At 43.6% G+C, this 19,493-nt stretch overlaps 1 protein-coding gene across 1 annotated transcript in view; it reads left to right on the forward strand.

Moving 5' to 3' along the window:
• The first annotated feature begins 1,632 nt into the window (after nucleotides 1–1,632).
• SLC30A7 (solute carrier family 30 member 7) overlaps nucleotides 1,633–19,493 on the forward strand; it is a 33,331-nt gene continuing 15,470 nt past the window's right edge. Inside the window, exons 1-8 of the mRNA XM_081008753.1 lie at nucleotides 1,633–1,904; nucleotides 2,479–2,580; nucleotides 7,448–7,561; nucleotides 9,491–9,578; nucleotides 10,572–10,698; nucleotides 12,835–12,996; nucleotides 15,668–15,718; nucleotides 17,574–17,709. Coding sequence (XP_080864879.1) covers nucleotides 1,825–1,904; nucleotides 2,479–2,580; nucleotides 7,448–7,561; nucleotides 9,491–9,578; nucleotides 10,572–10,698; nucleotides 12,835–12,996; nucleotides 15,668–15,718; nucleotides 17,574–17,709 — 860 coding nt within the window. The 5' untranslated portion in view covers nucleotides 1,633–1,824. The remainder of the gene's footprint in view (nucleotides 1,905–2,478; nucleotides 2,581–7,447; nucleotides 7,562–9,490; nucleotides 9,579–10,571; nucleotides 10,699–12,834; nucleotides 12,997–15,667; nucleotides 15,719–17,573; nucleotides 17,710–19,493) is intronic.

The following is a 19,493-nucleotide window of genomic DNA, read 5'->3' on the forward strand; positions in this document are numbered from 1 at the left end:
GGTGGCCATGTGTCATGTATGATCTGTTTGAGATTGCAGCCTAGCAATTCACCAAGAGCTTCTTAGTGCATTGCTAGGGGTTGGATTAGATGACCTCGGGGTTCCCTTCCTACTTCTACAATAAGAGGTCAAAAGAAACTCTTAGTGATTTGCTAGGCTGTGATCCTGCCGGATTTGCACGGTGACCCTTTAAGGCGCCAAAATACTGGCTCCCAGTTTAGGATTCCATGTATGCAAGTTGGGGCAGAGGGAAGAGATGCCTGTCCCCCATTTTTTGAACTGCTGAAGGAACTATTCATATAGCTGTCCCAGCTCCTGCCAACCTAGCAATTTGAAAGCACACCAGTTCAAGTAGATAAATAGGTACTGCTACAGTGGAAAGGTAAATGGCGTTTCTGTGCGCTCTGGTTTCCGTCATGGTGTTCCATTGCACCAGAAGCAGTTTTTTCATGCCGGCCACATGACCCGGAAAGCTCTCTGTGGACAAGCACCGGCTCCCTCGGCCTGGAAGCGAGATGAGCGCCGCAACCCCATAGTGGCCTTTGACTGGACTTAACCATCCAGGGGTCCTTTACCTTTTAGTGCTCTGCTTCACTGCAGAGGTGAGGTGGGTTGCAATTAGCTGCCTAAGAAGCAACTAGGTGGGCTGGAGAAAGAGGAGAGATGCTGCAAAGCTGAGGCCAGAGAGACACATTTAGTTCTGTGCCGGACTTTGGGACTCCCCTGGTATCAGAAAGGGGGAGCAAGATCAGTTGGGGTGTCAGTGCAGTCCTATGCTCACATTATATACATATATGTGTAACTTAAACCATACTGTATAGGCTAAAGACATCATCATCATCATTATGAATCGCTCACATGACGTGGTGCACACACACCATTTGAATGGCAATACCCCTCAACTTTTTGGGGGGTTGGCTGTCCCATTCAAATAGTTTATTGGGGGGCTGAAGACCACTAGGAGTTGACTCCTCTGTGATGGGGGCATACAGGGCTAAAGATGTATTGTGTGCTGTTTTGTATTCTGTTGGAAACTGCCCAGAGTGGCAGTCAGATGGGTGGGGGTACAAGTAATATAATAATAATAATAATAATAATAATAATATCAACAACAACAATTCCTCTTCACCCAGACCTTGGTCTAACTAAGCAGTCTGTGGCCTTCTTTAAAGCTGTGTGTTGGAGGGTCATTGCTTCATTTATGTATTTTTGTGGTTGTTGTTTTTTTACTGTAAACTTCCTTCTGATGCTCAGGCAAGGGCGGTATATAAATCTAATTAATAATAATTATTATTCACGGCCAGGAACTAATACTAATAGTAATACTAATAGTGGAAAGGTCTCTTGGAAAGAAGCAGGCAAAACAATGGAACACAGTGTTATAATAATAATAATAATAGTTATGAGTTTGGGGCAGGTTGGAGAACTTATTGTTGTTGTTGTTGTTATTGTTATTGTTGTTATTATTATTATTATTTCCAGGCCCTGACTAAACTCCAGCCAGCCTCTCCCCCAGAGCGAGAAGCCCCGCCCCCTCTGCTCCCGCTCTCCGCCCCACGTGACGCAACTCGGCCTCCGCTCCTACCGCGCAGGCTCCGTAGCGGCGCCTCGGTCCGGTTGTGCCGGAAGTCTCCCTTGGCGGAAGGGGCCGGCTGCTGGGCTCACCTGGCAGAGAAGCGAGCGCGAAGGGGCCGGGAGGGGGGCGCCTGCCAGCCAGCCAAGCCAAGCCCGCCCGCCCGCCCAGCCCCGCTTCGCCGAGCCAGGCCAGGCCTCGGGTCCCGCTCCCCCTCCGCCCGGCCCGCGCGCGGCCCGCCACCCTGGAAGATGCTGCCTTTGTCCATCAAGGACGACGAGTACAAGCCGCCCAGGCTCAACCTGCTCCGAAAGCTCTCGGGCTGGTTCAGGTGAGGAGCGCGAGGCCGGGGGAAGAAGCAGCCCGACGCGCGTCCACACGCGTGTGCGTGGGAACGCGGTCGGAGGCGAGCCCAGCATGAGGGCTTGGCGGCATGGAGGCTGCCTCGGGGAAGGAGCGAGGCTTTGCGCTGTGTGAGGAGGAGGAGGCTTTGCTTTGGCAGGCCTTCTTGTCCGGGATGTGCCCCCCCCTTGGGGGGGGTCGGGAGGTGGAGATACAGGTGCAGGGGGGGCTTGTAACTGACGCTGGGGGGGGGGCTCCCAGCCAGCCAGTCTGGTACGGACGTGGGTGGGGGGTGACCACAGTTGGAAGGCACCCCCAGGGTCATCTAGTCCAACCCCTGCAATGCATGACTATTTTGCCCAAAGTGGGACTCTCGAACCCAGGACCCTGAGCTTAAGAGTCTCCTGCTCTAGGGACTGAGCTGTCCCAGAGTACCAGCTTCTCTTCTTCCCTTGAGAGAGGCAAGACCCCGGCCAGCATCGCTTCTTGGCTAACTCTCTTTTTCACCCCCATGCTCTCCTCCTCCTCCTCTAAGTGCGCCCTGTTTCCTGCCCGCCCTTTAGGTCGATCCTGTCGGACAAGACGTCAAGAAATCTCTTCTTTTTCCTCTGCCTCAACCTCTCCTTTGCCTTCGTGGAGCTGCTGTATGGCATCTGGAGCAACAGGTACCGGGAAGGGAGGGAGGATGCGGGAGAGGCGGTGCCTGTTCAGCTCGCTGCTACTGCTGCCACGTCTCCCTCTGGCTGGTGCTGAGGAAGCACCAGCGCCGGGTGTGTGATGATGGCTGAGAGTGTCATTGGCCCTGGGAAAAGAGGGTGTGTGTTGGACTATCTCATTCCTCCTCGCTGGAATCATTTCAGTTACCGGCTGAGCTGCCAATATTTGTTTTATGGGAAGCGGTCTTTTTGGTACACGTTGTTTTAAGAGCAGGTTTTAAACTTCAGGAAGAAAAGAAGGCAGGGAGGGTTTCAAGAAGAGGAGGTGACTGTACTAGGGGTGGGGAAAGAAATGTTTTGGAGCCCTTATCCCTTTTTGGCTGGCTTGAAGGTTTTTGTTGGAGCGACTGCTTGCATAACCGTTGCCTCTGAGTACATGATCTGCTAGATTTGGTACTCCTGAGGAGTTATGTAGTGTACCCTGTGTAGAACTGTTGCTATAGTAAGATCAGGGAGAAAATGCTGCAGGATAAGGAAACCTTAACTGGTCAGGTCCTGTAGATTAGAAGTTGCCAGAGGCAAAATGTCAGCATGCTGTTCCTTTAGCTCATGAAGACGTAACTTCTGCAGCTGTAATGATGCTGTAGTGGTTCTTGATTGATATCTAGGCCTTTATTTTTCTCCGGCAAAATTTGGGAAAGTTGTTGATAGTTTATGGCACTTGTATTCTCTTGTGGAAGCCATATAATCAATCCCTTATTTCTTAAGAAGCTGTGTCCTTGTATCCTGTACAGTGGTACCTCGGATTACATACGCGTCAGGTAACATACGCTTCAGGTTACAGACTCCGCTAACCCAGAAATATTACCTCAGGTTAAGAACTTTGCTTCAGGATGAGAACAGAAATCGTGCTCCGGTGGCGCGGCAGCAGTGGGAGGCCCCATTAGCTAAAGTGGCGCTTCAGGTTAAGAACAGTTTCAGGTTAGGAACGGATCTCTGGAACGAATTAAGTATGTAACCAGAGGTACCACTGTAGTGACCAAATGGATGATGCCAGTACCTCCCCAAAGCAAATCAAGTACACTACACTAAGAGCTGGTTCACACATGGCTTTCCCCCTTCTGTAGACAGAGAGAGCACTATAGGAAACCCCTGACAGTTAATTTGGGAAGTTGTGGCAGCTTCCAAACCTGTCAATATATTGCAGAATAAATACAAATATCATACTTTGCACATACTGCTATATACGTGTTAAGAAACACATGTATGTAGGAGGAGGTGTTAGTGCTATGGGCAACTGGGGAACGGGCAAACGAAAAGCCTTTGAAAGAATTTCCTGCATTTAACCAGTACTGTAGAGAGAGAACGAAGTATCGATACAACTTATTCAATATTTATTTGTTTGGGCTGCTTTTTAAAGGTTTATATGCATGAGTAGCATGGGTTCTCTTCATGTTGGTGCCCTTTAGAAATGTATTGGTGGCAAAGGTATTTGCAGTTCAGAGTCTGATGTTACGAACAGCAGTTAGGCTACAGAACCATGCCGGCTTTTGACAGCATGGACACCTTTCAGTACAGAGAGCTCTGAGAAATATTTGACCATGTATCTGTTGCAACAATATAGCTCGCCATAAGATTCTAGAAGGAAGGCTTTGGCATTCTTAAGTCAGAAAATAAATTGTTGTGACTTGAAATCAATATATAAACCACGTATGCATGAGATAAAGGTAAAGGGACCCCTAACCGTTAAGTCCAGTCACTGAAGACTCTGGGGTTGTGGCGCTCATCTATCTTTACTTTGCAAAGGGAGCTGGCATTCGTTCGCAGACAGCTTCCGGGTCATATGGCCATCATGACTAAGCTGCTTCTGGCGAACCAGAGCAGCGCACAGAAACGCCATTTACCTTCCTGCCAGAGCGGTACCTGTTTATCTACTTGCACTTTGACGTGCTAGGTTGGCAGGAGCAGGGACCGAACAACGGGAGCTCACCCCGTCGTGGGGATTCAAACCGCTGACCTTCTGATCGGCAAGCCCTAGGCTCTGTGGTTTAGACCACAGCGCCACCTGCATCCCAGTATGCATGAGATACTTGCACCTTACTGCTAGACACCTATTGGTTCCTGTGATGGGTCTGAACCCTGAAGCAGACTTCAACATTTATTCCACTGTGATGAGCAGGGCAGTGTCCTCTGGCAGGAATAATGAGCTAAATGCCTTACTGCAAACTTTGAAGTTGTGTCAGTGGGTGGGGATTACCCTAGGAGCTGTTCGTTGATCCCTGCCATCTGGAGCACAAAATGGGGAAGTGGGTTTTGGGTGCTGCTGCTTGAAGGCGTTTAGGGCACCTTTAGTCAGCAGAGCTCAACCCAGCTGCTCTCCACTGACCCTTTCTTCAGGAATGGCTTTCATCTATGACCAGCAGTCATTAGATGCCTTAATAGTCCCCATGATGCACTTTTATTAGGGTTCCTATGCATCCTAGCACCTTGTGGTGTGACAGGCTACCTTTATATACATATAGTCTCTGACTTCTTGGTATCTTTTATACTCAAAAGCTTGGTATCTGTCAGGCCCCAACACTGTTAGAAGCTGCTCTTGTGAATTTTTGCATTACTGTGTCTTGAAGAGCCCCGTCTATTTTTGTAGCAAACGGTATATTCATAATGAATATTTAAATATTGCTTCTAGTGGGTCGGTCTTCTGTGAATACTAGGAGAGATGAGGTGGGTTAAATCTAAATTATGGCTATGATTAGTGGAAAGCTCATTCTGACAATTTAAATAGAAACACACAATTTCAGAACTAAAGTATTTTATGAGCTACTGGGAATGAATTTGTTTTTATGACAGTCTTTATTTTCTGCTCTTTAGTCCAGAGACTTTCAGAGAGTGCCTACAATTCAGATAAACATACCACATAAGATACCAGTACAGTGGAACCTCTGGTTGCGAACGGGATCTGTTCCGGAGCCCTGTTCACAACCTGAAAGGAACACAACCCGCGCCTGCACACGCGCGAGTTGCGATTTGCTGCTTCTGTGCATGCGCGAGTGGCAAAACCCAGAAGTAACCCTTTCCGGTACTTCTGGGTCGCCGCCGGACACAACCTGAAAAGACGTAACCTGAACCGAACGTAACAAGGTATGACTGTATCGGAAATATTTAAAACCAAGTAAAACTCAAAGCAGTTAAAAGATCTAATGTTGGTACTTAAAGGCCTGGGCAAGTAAGATGGTCTTACTCACACAGTGTTAAAAAGAATCAGAGTGTGCATCAGGCAAGCCTGCCTGGGGAGAGCATTTCACAAGCAGGGTACAATGGCAGAAAAGACATTTCCCTGGTCACTTGCTGCCTCCCTACACAAGGCAGGGGAAGGTCCTCTGAGAATGATCTAAAATGTTTGGGAGCTTCGTAAGAATGCATTCTGCTAGTGTTTCTGAACAGCTGATGAATGCTATGTACTTCAGACTTTTACGGAGTAATGCTAATATAAATACAGCTTAAGTTAGAGGAAGGTTAACATCACTTAATAAAACGACTCACTCCAGGCAGGCCTGTTTTGAAAGCTATGCTTCCAAATTTAGGATAAACTACCATAGGAGTAATTATTTTCCTGGGGTGAGTAATAGTTTTTACTTGCCAAATTGCTTCAGATGCTGTGTGAGACACAGGCTTACATTCCTGGGTAGGCTAGTAAAAAATTTTATGGAGTTGGTTCCCTTTTGTATTTATTTCTTAGGCTGATCCAAACCTACCTTCACTGATAAATCAGAGAATATGGTTGTTTCAACACGCAGATTAATAATAAAGAAAATAACCATTTCTTTGGAGCTGAACTTGCTAATTCTTTTGAGCGTGCTTGTTTCTGGTGTTGAAGCAAACTAGTCAACAGGGACTTGTTGAGCTGCTAGAAAAATGAAGCTTTTCCAGGCAGTGACAGTTGTGGATATTAGCATAGGGAAGCTATATCTGAAGATCTACCAGATCATATATTACAATCTGTATGACTGGATCCCCAGGAACAAACAGTATTTACCTCATTGGACTGTGTGAACCAGTCCTCTTAAAAAAGATTCAATGTAGGATTTATTTTTAACTACATCAAAGGTAAAATTTATTTCACTGGTTCTGGTTTTTTTTATATAAAAAAAACCAGTTGCAGGTAATTTTGAACATATTTTGGCATTACTATAACCCAGTATCATTATAGCTATGTAGATGGGCTAGGCAATTTCTCACCAGTGGATTGTAATAACAAGTGACTGTAAAGCTCTCATTAACAATCCTGATTGGAATTTCAAATTAATCCTGCCTTTTACCACCTGCTGAAGACTTGCCATTAAATGTGCTTGATCAGGAAATAATTTGCCATGAATCAGTGAACACATACGTTTTTGAACTCCTCCAGGTGTTCAGGAATGGCTAGGTGATGCTATTGCCTTGCCTCTATTGTGGGCAAAGTGTTGGTGGCCATGTTACACTCTCTGATTTCATCAGAATGTCTTATCCAGGATAGACTACAAATATTTTATCCAGAATTTTACTTTTGGTCACAGTACACTTAATTCCTTCCTCTGGCTAATAAATTAATCATCTTGTAGTTCATTGTACTGAATTTTCCCAATGCTTTGTGCATAAGATCTATTAATTAGTCTCACTTCTTAATAGGTTCTGATGGGATAGAGTTTTTGAATGAACTAGATACCGTGTAAATGTGTATTAGCAAGAAAACAATATTTTAAGTAAAAATTCCAAAGGAACGCTGGCTTTTGAGCAGTCCTTGCGCACAGTGGAGTTGCTAATGGAACTGACCTTGAAGCATTCAAATGTGCTATAACTTCTGGTACCTAACCAAATGTTTTCTTTGCTTTTCCAGTTTAGGTCTAATATCAGATTCTTTTCACATGTTCTTTGACTGCACTGCTCTGTTAGCTGGACTGGCAGCATCAGTAATTTCGAAGTGGAGATCAAATGATGCCTTTTCTTATGGGTAAGTAGAGAAAACATAGATGTCCTAAGAAACCTATATATTGCCTCTAATGCCTGATGGTAATAGATGACAGAATGTCAGCATACTCTAATTGTACTGAAGTGGGCTGGTGGAATTAGGCTGTAAATATTTCTATTGTGATTTGTCTAATGTACACTACCTTTTTGGTCTCAGACACTTGAGAACTTTTCGCCTTTAATGTTAATGAAAATATGACTCAAATTAATGTCAGGCTGTTTAGCTGTTGGTTCGGGTACACTTTCCCACTCTCTGGGACATGTGCAAGCTTCCAGAAATCCGAAGCTCTCTCTGCTTAGGGAACACAATGAATGTTTAGTATGGATACAAGTTGCCTTGAAAATCTGACTGGTGCTGTGTTGCTCCTGGGGCTTTCTGTGGGTTCCTGATTGTGGTTTGTTTGGGAAAGTGCTGGCTTGGATGCAATGCTAAGACCGAAGCCTCCTTTCTGTGCTTGGTGAAGGGAAGAGTGAGGTCAGAGTGCTTGGTCTTTGTGCACCACCTAATCTTTCTAACTATGGCTTTGCATTATGCGCCCATGAGACCTTTGTGTCATGCTGCCTGAAGGACCTCTTCAGTTTCATGCTTCGCACATGTGCATCATGTTTGCTGGCTCATGGTAACTAATTGATTTGTATCAGTAGCTGTCTGGCAGGCCACATAGGGCCCAATATCATCTTTTCGGCTTCCCTGACCTTGGCACAAACCCTTCTGAGGACCAAAACAGATGCTCACATCTTTGATAAACACACATGTCAATTTGGCTATACAGTGGTACCTCGGGTTAAGTACTTAATTCATTCTGGAGGTCCGTTCTTAACCTGAAACTGTTCTTAACCTAAAGCACCACTTTAGCTAATGGGGCCTTCTGCTGCTGCTGCGCCACCGGAGCACGATTTTTGTTCTCATCCTGAAGCAAAGTTCTTAACCTGAGGTAATATTTCTGGGTTAGCGGAGTCTGTAACCTGAAGCGTATGTAACCCAAGGTACTACTGTAATGTTCATGTGGGGTCCACTTCTATTGCTCAGTCAAGCATGCAGAGGCCTACAGCAAAACCCACACCAACGGTGCCCCCCACTAGTTTAATTTCCTCCTCCCAACTCAGCTCTGATAATGAAAGTGAGCTGATTTGTGGGGTGGGGAAAAGGCAACTCTTCAGGCAGCAGATCATGAGAAGGTAAGTTGGCTTTACTGCTATCCTCCATGCACTCAGTCTTACGATAAAGTTGACACACATTCAAGTTATACTGGCAAATACATTTTTAGCAAGCACATGGCATATCTGGTTTTGGCCTCAGTAAGGAAGGAAAAATGAACTTTCATACGCTGCCGGGAGCAGCATCTGCCAAATGAGAAGCAGGGCCTGGTGTGCTGCTTTTGACCTGGCTAAGGGCTGCCTTCGGTGTGGGTTCATGCAAAGTGGTGCTTGCTGGCATGAAGCAAACTGAACATTGCCTCGCTGCAGAAAATGGGGGAGTGCACCCACTCTGGAGCAAATCTTCCACTACCTGGTGAGAGTTGTGCCTGTAGATCAGGTGAGCAGCAGCGCTTTTGGAACTTCTCACTCAATAAATGGTGCCAGCTGGTATGAAAGCAGCGTTCAAGGCTCTGTTTCTCATTCAGTGGGTCAGTGCTTCTCATTTTGAAAAATTATTGTAGGGACTTTTGTGATGATACAGTTCTGGTGTGGAGTCTGTATACCTTATTTGCATTCTAGGAGCAAATAGTACACGGTGCTAGCTTCAATTCTTGCTTTAGTTATTCTTTTTAAAAATATCACTTTATTCAGATTATTCGGCCACCATTTGTTACTGGGTTTTTCAGCTATGGGAAAAAACCTAAGACTTCAATAGTTGTGGAATTTGGGCTAATGCAGAGTGCTACTAAGATCTTTGTAAAAATCTTTCTAGGTATGTTCGAGCAGAGGTACTAGCTGGCTTTGTCAACGGTCTGTTTCTGATCTTCACAGCCTTCTTCATTTTCTCTGAAGGTGTCGAGGTATGTTATGAAGATGGCTATAAATCATTCCTGATAAATAAACTGATTTGTGCAGTTCAGTCCTGTGGTTATTTACTTGGAAGTTGGTGTCACAGAGACCTGGTTTGCATGACACTGTAAGCCTGAACTTAGTGGCATTAAAGTCAATAGTACCAGTGCTGCCAGAGCAAAGAAAAATGTGCAATGGTGCCTCCAAATGCGGAAATGCATCCCCAAACCATCTTTTCACAAGACTTGAGACAGCCCAGTTTTAGCCCCATTATCATTAAATAGCAGGCACAAACCACAGCATGCTTCCCTATCAGAGGGCTAGGCTTTGGGCAGCCAACACTTCTACTCTCAGAAAGACCAAATAGTGGTGCAGTCCCCAGAAAGAATTAGGAGCGACGTAGCACAAGCGAGATATTCCAAGCAGCTTGCATCCATACTAAACATTCATGTATCCCGGGGAAGAGAATGGCAGCTTCATCTGCTGACTTGATTCTTCAGTCTTCCCCCCCCCCCCCAAACAAACTAAATAAGTGCTATGCCAGGAATAAGCCAAGACTTGCTCTTGACCTATTTCTGGTTTAGTGCTTGTAGTTGGTTTGAAACAAACCATGGCTAGAGTTCACCTGAGAAACCAGGCTCTGGGTTTCTTGTAATGTGTGCAGCATCCCTGGGGGATTAAAACAAGCCATGGTTCAACTTGATTGAGTGCTCTTTGGTGGAAGGGATCTAGCTGTGATGGCTCGGCTCTGCCTCCAAAATACCAGTTGCTGGAGACCACCGGAGAGGAGAGTCCTTTTGTGCTCGGATCCTGTTTGTGGGTTTCCCACAGGGATCTGGTTGGCCACTGTGAGAACAGGACGCTGGACTGATTCAGCAGGCTCTCCTTATGTGTGGATGCAGACTATGCTTCACAAAGCACTGATATGTAGGATACCCTGAGAATGTTCTATAAGTGGATGTTGTAAATGACTTGCACTCAAACCTTCTGCTTCCCTGTTGCAGAGAGCCCTTGAACCTCCTGACGTGCATCATGAAAGACTTCTTCCAGTTTCTATACTCGGCTTCCTTGTAAACCTGATAGGAATTTTTGTGTTCCAACACGGAGGACACGGCCACTCTCATGGTTCTGGTAAGATGCTCAAACAAGAATCTTATGGGCCTCTCCAGGCATCCCTTTTATTATACATTCATGATGATTTGTGCTCATGATGTTATTGGGGCAGTCAGACACGACCCCACTTTCAATTTTGTTTGTGCCTGCAAAAGCTTTGGGTTGAACATACTTTTTAATTTCTACTCAGTGGATGTACTAGAACGTCCTGCTTAAATCCTGTAACTTTTTATACCTCAAATGTTCTGAAGTTGGGTTTTTTTTGCGGGGGGGAGGTGGGAATGTCCCATTTTTGCTGCCCTATAGTAATGTAATGATTTGTGGACGGTCCAGTATAAATCTACCACCAGCGCACTATTATTGCAACAGGGACTTGCTGCAGAATGCACTTCCAACAAAACACCAATCTGGAGCGGCCTTTAATCAATCATTTTGTCTCCAGTTTCACTAGATGGCTCAGTACTATGTTCTGTCGTACAGCAAAGTCCCAGTGAGATGTCTTGTGCATTCATTATACAGCTGTGTTGTGCCTCTCATGCTGCAATATCAGCAACCACTGGTCACCCTTCACCAGCATCGTAAAAGCCTTGGAATACCTTTGATGTCCACTGGACTTTTCAGGAGAAAGGAAGAGTTGTTCCATAGCTTAGAGAGCCACTAGAAGGCCTTGCCTCCTTGGCATCAGCAAAACCCCGCTGTAAAAAATGAGTGGGCTAGAATTTGTAGTGGTGCAAACCTCTTCTGCTCCCAAACTAGCATGTTCTTAGACATCTATTCTGACATTTTAAGAACCAGAACCTGCTTTGTTGTTTTTATTGGCCAACTCAGTAAGTCCTATATAGTATGCTAGTACAACTCACTGGCTTTCACTGCTGTCTATATTTAATATGTGAAATGAACTTTTAATATGCGGCACATAGTATTGCTTTAAATTTAGCAAGGAGCATATAAGCTGCGATCTGGAAATATGCAAATGATGGGAAATATCATGCATGGGGGAACTGTAGTGCTTAAATAGGCGATAGCTTGTGATGAAACTACTATTGTGTAGAAATATGAACTTTAGCTGTGACTTTGTTCTGAACTAGTGTAGAATAGAGCTATGCTTTGGGTCAGGTTCAGGCACGACTCTCTCAAGCCATGGTTTATCAGCCTGAGATAGAGCTGTGTGCTTAGGAGCCCTAGCAATCCTGGCTTTAGTGCACAGTTCCCTTTGATGTCTGAATTGGTTTATTGGCCTATGCCAGTGGTGTCCAAACTTTTTTCAAAGAGGGCCAGATTTGTTAACCTTTTTTTTAGCATTGAAGTTGTTAACCTTTTTTATGATTTTAACGCCAAAATTTTTGAGCTTTTTTTTAGGATTGAAGTTGTTGAGGTTTTGGGGGGATTTTTACCCCAGGAAATGAACTGCCACAGGGGCCGGATTAAACCGGCGGGCTGGATTAGGCCCACAAAACAGTCTTTGGACATGCCTGGCCTATGCCCTATGATAATTGTGTCTGAAACTGGGCCTTAGTCGATTGGCTAGATTGAGCAAGGGCACATTTTTAGTTGATCACAATATTTTTGATCAATTAATTGACTGAAATATAAGTCCTCTTGGTAGAGGTATCCCCTCCGGGGACAAAAAAAGCCCAAAACCTCTTCTGTGATTCATACATGCATCAACTGAGAAGAAATACTATACTTTTTTTCCTGCAAAGCTATTTTATAAGTTAATTTAAACACATATAACCAATCAGTTAAGATTACTTTTCATTAGATACACTAATTAAGGGTGCTGTTTCAGGGCGAGGCAGGCTGCTTCAGTGGAAGATTTTGGGGTATCAAATATTTTCAGTTTTAATAGGTAGATTTTGGGGCAACAAGTTTTCTAGATGGATTGGCAACCATATGGATTTTCTGCCTCAAGCACCGAAATGTCTTTGGCCATTTCCATCTTGTTTATTGAACAATTGAAAGAAGCTATTATTGCTTCATTGTTTTCAGACTTAACAATTGCAGCTACCTACAAAGACATTTCTTAAACCTAAGAAGGCTGCCCCTTCCTCATCACACAGGAATGACTTTACAGGGGTAACCCTGAGAAGTTAGTATTAGTTGTGACAATACACAGAAGCGTTCGAAGTCACTCCAACAAATTTCTTTTTGCAGGGCATGAACATAGCCATTCCCTGTTTAACGGGGCTCTAAGCCATGGGCACAGTCATGGGGGACACGGGCACAGCCATGATGCCAAGCACGGGCATGGGCACGGGCATTCTCATGACCACAGCCATGGACATGGGGATTCGCAGAGTCAAGATTACTGCCATGGTAAGTGTATATGACATAGCGGACTCACAGCTACACATGCACATGTTGTGCCGTCTTCATTGTGGAACCCTTGCATGGATGCACTGCAAGATTCCTGACTTTTCTGGGCAGGAAGATAACATTGATTGTACAGTCGTACCTTGGAAGTCCAACGGAATCCGTTCTGGAAGTCCCATCGACTTCCAAAACCTTCGGAAACCAAAGTGTGGCTTCTGATTGGCTGCAGTAGGAAGCCACAGAATAATAATAATAATACAATAATAATTTATTATTTATACCCCGCCCATCTGACTGGGCCTCCCCAGCCACTCTGGGCGGCTTCCAAAAAATATTAAAATACTGTAATATTAAAAATATTAAAAATATCCAAAAAATATTAAAATACTGTAATACACCAAACATTAAAAGCTTCCCTAAACAGGGCTGCAGATGTCTGGTAGTTGTTGTTCTATTTGACATCTGGTGGGAGGGCGTTCCACAGGGAGGGCACCACTACCAAGAAGGCCCTCTGCCTGGTTCCCTGTAACTTGGCTTCTTGCAGTGAGGGAACCGCCAGAAGGCCCTCGGTGCTGGACCTCAGTGTCCAGGTAGAACAATGGGGGTGGAGAAGCTCCTTCAGATATACTGGACTGAGGCCGTTTAGGGGCTTTAAAGGTTAGCACCAACACTTTGAATTGTGCTCGGAAACGTACTGGGAGCCAATGTAGGTCTTTCAAGACCGGTGTTAAATGGTCTCGGCGGCCGCTCCCAGTCACCAGTCTAGCTGCTGCGTTCTGGATTAGTTGTAGTTTTCGGGTCACCTTCAAAGGTAGCCCCACGTAGAGTGCAATGCAGTAGTTCAAGTGGGAGATAACCAGAGCATGCACCACTCTGGCGAGACAGTCTGCAGGCAGGTAGGGTCTCAGCCTGCGTACCAGATGGAGCTGGTAAACAGCTGCCCTGGACACAGATTTGACCCGGCGGACGTTCAGCTTCCAAAAATAGTTCACAAACCGGAACACTCACTTCTAAGTTTGTGGCGTTTGGGAGCCAAAACCTTTGAGAACTAAGCTGTTCGAAAACCAAGGTACGACTTATATGTAAGCAGTTGAATGTTGCCTTCTGACCATTTAACACATTTTCTGAAGACTTCATATGTAAGAGATTGTAAGTATCCCATGTTGCTTGTGATATGTGCACATGATTATGTTTCTTGCTGTGTGTGCTCCAAGAGAAATTGCTGTGAATAGGAACTATGTGCCATATGTATGTATTTATTTAAAATTTGATGTTATTTAATACGTGTGTATGCCACTCAGATATGCATAGGTGTGCTCTTAATAGCACACAGTGGTCTCCCAGGGGAAACTCACCTCACTCATTATATATATATCTTTAGGCATCAGGCAAAAACTTTCCTCTATAACCAGGCCTTTGGCCTTTAATTATCTGTTGCCTTTTAGAAGGGGATGGGGTGTTTTTAATGTATTTCTTTTCCCTCTTGGTTTTAACGTATATATGTAGGGTTTTTATTGTCTGTCCATTTGGTTTTAAGTCATTTTGGGCTGCTCTGGGCAAAATAAAGTGACCAACAAATTAATAAATAATAATAATAAACAGCACACAAGCGTATACTTACATGCAGAATAAATCTTTTTATTCAAATGGATCCTTGCAAATCTGTATCTGAAGCTGCTTGCTGTCATTTGAGAAGAACAAACAAACACTGATTCAAATCCAGATTAAATGGGGACTGTCATCAGTTCTATTTTAAGGCTCTTGGCAACATTTTCTTTTAACTGCATTGAAGGTGAAGGTGGACAATGACTCAGAGTCACTTTCTTGCCAACTTTCAGGGGGTGATCGTGGGCCAGTAGACCTCTCTCACTCTCACCTTCTTCATAAGTTGCAGTGAGGATAAAATGTGTTGGAGTGGGGACAGCAACACAACCATGTATGTTGCCTTGAGCTTGATGGAATCGTAGGCTAATAACATAATTGTTGATTGCATTTTTGACAGTGAAGGAAGGTTGCTGAAAAGGATCTTTTTTAAAAAAAATCATGCTGTGTAGATGTTGAGTAATTATTGTCTAGTATTCAGCCTCCCATTTTTATTTTTTTTGAAAGGTAATTAAAACGTCAGTGGCTTAGCTGCAGAATAATTTGGACTCCTGTAATATGAGATAATTCATGTCTGATTTCTAAGTGTTTGTTTTTAAGGCCTTAAACTTTACATGTTCTGGCTGTGTTTGACTTGCTTCTGGATTCTCAGCCTAATAGTAATTTGCACTTAGATACGACCCATTGTTTGGAAATCGTGACATTATGTCCCAAGTTGGCAGACAACAGAGCTTTCTATGGCTTGTGCCTGCGTTGTTAATTTGCTTCTTCCATCTTTCTCTTCTCCTGTCACCTCAGAACAGAACCTAACATGAAATCGCTTGGAAAGTTTGGATTTTGGAGAATTCATTGACTTCCCTCCTCCCTCTATACTTCCACTTAAAAAAACATTCTAGGTTCAGTTTTTATTTTAATTTTTTTAAAAAAGGATTTCTAGTTCCATTTGATGCTGTGGTGCTGTATAAGCAGTTGCTGCAAATAATACGATCCCTGAAAGAGAACTTCAGTGCTGAACAGAAACTCGCATAACATTGAGAGGATAAATGCGTTTTATCTTCCTGCTGTTTTACAGATAATCATCCCATTGAATTGGCTGCAGGATCCAGCAAACAGATTTTAGAAGGTAAGTTATCAACATAGTGTGCTAAAACAGAGTCGGTGGAAATGAAGCAATAATAGCATAGTGCGAATCTGGAAGAAACAAAACTATATATATATATATATATATATATATATATATATATAAGTTTTATGATGAAATTCACTAATAATGAGGATACACATTTCTTTTCTGACCGATCCTGGACTTAGGGGACTCAGCCCCTTGGGGAGTTGGGCAGCAAAAGCCAACCAACCCTATTTTTCTACATCATACTCGAGAATTCACTTAGCTTATGTCCTATTGTGTTCAGAAGGAAACAGGAAGGAGCAGTTGTTGTGAGTTGCATCACTTTGCACTGATGGAATGTGCTTTGATCTGGTGTAGGGAGCTGTTAGCAGAATGTGGAGAAACGAAAGCTTTGTTGATTCCCTCTGCTCCCTCCAGCTCCATCCATGTGCCCCCAAAATCAGACAGACAGAAGCGGTTAAAGATAGCAGCTGCCTTTTTAAAAATGAAGTAAGAATGCGATGCAGATTAAGCTTTTCAAGTCCTGTTAGAACTGCTCCATCCTTCATGGGAGATTATGCCCTCGGCTACCAGCAGAGGGATCCCTAGGCTTAGTTTTGGGATAGGTTCTACATATCATTGAAATGGAGTGGCTTGAGTGGCTTTGTTCAGATTTGTGTAACTTGCCTATATTTATATATGAACTTAAGTAGTGTATTTGGAAAAAGAATTTGTTGCTGGCACACGAAAAGTATTTTCAGCAGTTGAAATGCAGAAGGGATCATAAATGGTTTTTTCTTGTTTTTTTGCAAAACTTCCTTCTGGCAAAGCTTTCTTCGAGTTCAGCTCATAAAAATGTATTAAAACATTTCAGCTAATAAAAATATATCAGTGGTGGGTTTTTAATCATGCTTGGTGTTTTATTAATTTGGAGAAAAATGATTGCTCTGCAAAAAGTTCAGGCCCTCAAAAGGGTGTTAGATCTTGTGACAACGGTTTTTCTTATGCATTGCGTACTATGAAGGGACATGTAACCATTTGGGAAACCGGTATATAGACAAGTAGTGAAGATTTATTTTATTGTTGTGTATTATTGTATTACAGTTCTTTGTTTTTGTTTTAGAAAAGAACCTATTTTATTATAGGGTTTTTTTCATCGTGTGAGTAACCCACGTGACTTTTGTTAGAGGGTGACCCACAAATAATGTCAATATTTTGTAAAATGTTCTTGTAAAAATGTTCCTGATCATATGAAGGAGCTGTTTCCATAGTATGTTTGGCATGGGTACCACTTCTTGGATTGTTTGTGTTGTCTGAGTGATGTGAAAATAGCCTGCACTGCATCTTCTAGAAACTGGGGAAAGTCCCAGTATGGATTCCACTTGTGGCTCACAGCTTCTGACACTACCTTTGCAGAATGGAATTGAGATCTGCTGTAGTAGATTTCTCCAGTAGTAGAGTGTAGTAGAGAGCCAGTGTGGTGTAGTGGTTAAGAGCAGTAGACTCGTAATCTGGGGAACCGAGTTGGCGTCTCCGCTCCTCCACATGCAGCTGCTGGGTGACCTTGGGCCAGTCACACTTCTCTGAAGTCTCTCAGCCCCACTCACCTCACAGAGTGTTTGTTGTGGGGGAGGAAGGGAAATGGAGAATGTTAGCTGCTTTGAGACTCCTTCGGGTAGTGATAAAGCGGGATATCAAATCCAAACTCCTCCTCCTCCTGCAAATGTAATGTGATAATAGGCATCTCCTTTAGTTTTATGAGTATCATAGTAAATATTTACACAGGAACTGTTTGTCTGCTATCCATTGTCGGCTGTGCCACTAAAATACATTAATATGCTTTTTGATCTTAACGTATGTTTGTTTGTAGGTGTATTTTTACATATTGTTGCTGACACACTTGGAAGTGTTGGTGTAATCATATCTGCGTTACTGATGCAGAACTACGGTTTAATGATAGCTGATCCTATCTGTTCGATGCTGATAGCTATGCTTATAGGAGTAAGGTAAGTGCTGGGATGGGTGGTCATTTTCTAGGGTTTGGAATTAAAGCAAATATTGCAGCCTTGATTGTCAATTGCTATAATTGCAGCATCCGTTCTCTTTATCGCTTACTTGTTCCTCTCCCCCTTTCCCCCATCGTGTAGCCATTTATTTCCACACCTAAAACTTTCTCCTGTCGGCAGCCAGTCTTGCTTGCACATGTAATTTCTGCGTATTTTAGGCTTGCAAAATGGCCTTTCTGACCCCCATTGTGAAGCATCTTTCCGTTGTGCTTTGTTTATATAAGCAATGTACTGTACTACTAAATGGAGAAGAATGGCCTCAAATTCAATGGAGTCCTGCTGGCTGGCACGCAGTGTAGTCTTCACCCAAACTCAGCGGCCAAACTTCTCATAAAAAGCTGCTCAATATCCGTCGTTGTCTTCTGAGGCTTCTTGCTGCCTTTTGTGGTGGAATGTCTCAAGCTTATTTAAAAAGTACCCCACGCAGCAATGGATTTCTGAACCGGGGAAGTGTTCCACTGTGTAACATAGCTTTCAGAAACGGTTCTAAATAGAAGCTGACAAGGCATTCAGACTTTTCAGTCACGCAGAACTCTTCATTAAGTTGCACGTTAGGAGCAATTTTTTTTAAAGCTTTCGGAGTGAGAATAGGAGTCTGAACCAACGGTTGCCAGTCTGATGCCCACGGGCACAGATAAGCCCGCAAGAGGGTTTCCAAAGCAACCACGGGGGTTTTCTCCCCCTGCTGGAATTAGGATTGAAAGAAGCATTCTGTTGGACCAGTGGAATAGGTTGCAATTTGTGCTTGATGGTCGTGGCAGTTTTTCCGGTTCGCAGACCTGCCCATGAACCAAAATAGGTTGGCAGTCCCGGGTCTAAGCTGTTGTCTGCAATGTTCCTGTCTTAAGGTGGTAGTAGAGGGAGCTTTCAAACGACTTCTTTAGATGAGAACTTTGGCCTTTGTGTATAGAGCCCAATATGTGTAGGCCTGGGTCATACAATTTGTACTTCACTTTTGTGGTGTATAGATTGCTGGGTGCTCCCACTAAACCTAAGCTCCTACATGATGTGAGAAGGGGAGCAAGCAATTTTCTTAAAATATATATATATTGGGGCGATTGTCTTAGATGTGTGGTTTCCCTGATTTACCCGTCTTATATCTGCATTTGTGGGCTGAGTCAGCAATGAAGGCTTAGCGTGTTAAATTCACTTTAAGCCTTTTTGGAAGGTTTTGCTTTGTCCCACAAATTTTGTCAGTGTTCCTGTTGGGGAGGCATGGAATCTTCTACCATGCCATCTTCTACCTTTGGAAAACCAGCACAAGCACTATGGTGTGTTCTTGAAGAGATTTCAAAATAGTGGATAGTAGAATACTTGAGCTAGTACCCTTTCTTTCAAATTTTAACCGGGCATAGACCTGTTTGAGGTTATGAACAAAATTGTCTTCCATTCTGTCAAATGAAGACTGTACTGATTTTTTAGCTTTTGAAGATCAGGCTCAAGAACTTGTTTTTAATTTTTTATTCATTGCCGTACCATACAAAAACTGTTGTATGTAGACATTTCTAAGTGGGAAAGGGAATCTTTTGCACATGAAATACATAGTTTTCAGTATGAAAACTACATGTTTGCTAAAAGATGGAAACTGATAACCTGAGATGCACAAAATGTGTATTTTCTCTATGTGGGTTCTTTTGCCTTCTTGCCTCTACTTGTATTTAGTTAGGAATAACCCTTAATACTCCACAAGGGTAACGAAGAAAAGCAGAGTTGCAGCTCAAGCT

This window comes from Podarcis pityusensis, assembly GCF_964106645.2.
Source record: "Podarcis pityusensis genome assembly, chromosome: 6".
In the NCBI taxonomy this organism is placed as follows: domain Eukaryota; kingdom Metazoa; phylum Chordata; class Lepidosauria; order Squamata; family Lacertidae; genus Podarcis; species Podarcis pityusensis.